Raw genomic sequence first — 2,531 nt, forward strand, 5'->3', positions numbered from 1 at the left:
TTATCTAAGTTACCTAATTGAGCTGTACCTAATTTACATACCTGGACCTTAACCATCTTGCATACCTCAACCTTACCAGCCTTACCTACCTCAACCTCAGTTTGACCTACCTTACCTACCTTAACCTTACCAACGTCAACCTTACCTACCTCAACGCCACCAACATTACCTACCTCAGTTTTACCAAAGGGTTTATGACAATACGCTTTGTCCGAATTGTCGTTACCTTTCCCTTTTGTCCTTGATGAAGATGATTGACAAACAACGGCATCAAACTTTTGCAAGTAAAGTTTTTGAATAAGACTGTATATGGCAGTCCGTACATGATAAAGATCTGAAGAGCTGAGTTGACGAATTGATTGAAATTGAGATGCTGTTTCAGCTCCCGACATTTTCTGTTGACATCGTTTTGATAATAGGTTCCACTTCTGTGAGTAGCATTTGGTATCGGATTGTGTTGGATCTGTTCTGCTGGCAAAGGTCTTTTAGCTTTGTTGTTTAGCCTTCTGAATGAATTTCTTGAAATAAGAAAAAAATTCGAACCTGGTTTCCAAACGAGGATATTCGATGAATAAGCTAAACTATTGAGTTGTTCTCCTGAGTAACTAGCATTGTCGTTTGCTTCAGTCTTTCTCTTTGCATTTCATTGTTTACTGCGGGCTGATTTTCCTCAACTGATTCCGCCTTCGGTCGGTAATCTTCACTTTTTCTAGCCAGTGGGGTCCATTCCACCTCCACCAAAGACTAGGTTTGCGGCTGAGATCGCTTGTGTTGCGCAATCAGCAGGATTCTCCTCCGTCGGCACGAAATTCCCATTGCTGGATGGAATCGTGTTCTGAATTTTTGCAACACAGTTGCAACGAATGTCTTCCAATTTCCTGGATAGTGCTGCACAAAGTTCCAACCGGGGAACGCACAAGCTCCTTTTTGGTGCAACTCTGTTCTCTGCTGTCAATATTCTTGTGTGAACCGATCCGTCGACAGATTGCCGTATATACACAACTGCGGCGTAGGCTGTAGTTGATGCATCGCAGAAGACGTAAAGTTCAACGTCCGGTGATGCTGGTGAGATTGAAACTACCTTTCTGGGCAGTGTAATATTCTCCAATTCCCTCAATTGAACTCTAAATCGGCTGTACTGTTGCTGAAGGACTTTCGACAAAGCATCATCCCATCCAAGTCGGTCCATCCAAAGCAGTTGTACAAAAGACTTGAACTGAATTGTTGTAGGTGAAAGCCATCCCAAAGAATCAAAGAGCCGGGTGACTTCCGACACTATTTCGCGTTTTGTAGATTGTGTATTTTTGCCCAATTTTGCTATGAAACTGAAGTGGTCTGGATTTGGGTTCCACTTGACGCCTAAAGTTTTTATACTGTAGTCGTCGCTTTTAATTGTCATCTCGTCGGTAGTCTCTCGAAAATTTGCAGGTAATCTTTCAGCAAGTTTTGGGTTACTTGAAATCCATTTGCGAATCCCTGCCTTTGAAAGAACTGCAATGATTGAGTCCTGCAGATTCATTGCACTTTCAAGATCGGCTGCTCCTGTCAACAAGTCGTCGACGTAAATGTCGACGTACATGTCATGATTCCTAGCTGTACATTTTTCTCCGTAACATCGTCCGCTAAACCTTGTAGTGGAAGAAGATTGGAACGCTGATAATGCTATTCCGTACGTGACCCGTGTCATCCTAAATGTCTTTATATCTGTTGAGTTTGGTTCCTTCCAAAGTAGTCGATGATAGTCATTATCTTCGGCGTCCAGTTGCACTTATCTGTACATTTTTGCAATTTCTGCTGATAGGGCTAAAGGATTCATACGGAAACGGATCAGGATGATGAATAGATCTTTCTGGATCTTGCGTATTACCATCTGTCTAACGTTCAAGCAAATTTCACTGGTAGTCCTCGCTGAATCATAAAAGACTACACGCAGATTCACAGTTGTGATTGAAGCTTTGAACACACAGTGATGACTGAGATAATAGCTTTTCTCTGTGGGCAGTAGCATCTCTTTACGGAACTTTATTCATGAACTCGTTGTATCGTCTGTACAGATCAGGCTGTTTTTTAAGTCTATGAAAGAGACTTCTAACTCTTCGTCGTTCTTGCTGCTGTGAAACCCCTAGTTCTCCAATTTTATTCTTAAATGGCAGTTTTACGATGATCCTGCCTTCAGGGCTTCTTCGTGTGGTTGACTTGACGTGTTCTTCACATATTCTTTCTTCGTCTGTCAGATGCCTAGTTGCAGGCACTTCCTTTATTTCCCAAAAACGCTGTAAACTGACTTCAAATGATGACACAAAGTAGGTTTGCAAACTGGAAGAATTGGAAATTAGCACGTTTTTGCGTCCGATTACTAACCAACTGAATAATTAGAGTCGATAATTAACGGGGATGTTTGCTTCTTTCAGTGGATTGTTCGCAACCATCAAGTCCTCGTAGTGTCCAGCTCCAATGATTAGATCAATTTGCGCGGGCTTGTTAAAGTTGTGATCAGCTAACTGTAATTCCTCTACTGTCTCCCAATTGTC

The 2,531-nt window shown here is 42.0% G+C and overlaps 1 protein-coding gene across 1 annotated transcript; it reads right to left on the bottom strand.

Moving 5' to 3' along the window:
* Positions 1-709: 709 nt before the first annotated feature.
* On the bottom strand, positions 710-1,687 carry LOC142336550 (uncharacterized). The gene has a single exon (XM_075385458.1). It carries the CDS (start codon positions 1,685-1,687, stop codon positions 710-712), a length of 978 nt encoding a protein of 325 aa, XP_075241573.1.
* Between the last annotated feature and the right edge of the window lie 844 nt (positions 1,688-2,531).

The sequence above is a fragment of the Convolutriloba macropyga genome, chromosome 3 (assembly GCF_964194025.1).
Source record: "Convolutriloba macropyga chromosome 3, txConMacr16.3, whole genome shotgun sequence".
Classification (NCBI taxonomy): Eukaryota; Metazoa; Xenacoelomorpha; order Acoela; family Convolutidae; genus Convolutriloba; species Convolutriloba macropyga.

Excerpts from the sequence above, each read along its gene's own strand:
- LOC142336550 (XM_075385458.1), bottom strand. The coding sequence starts at position 1,687 with ATGACACGGGTCACGTACGGAATAGCATTATCAGCGTTCCAATCTTCT.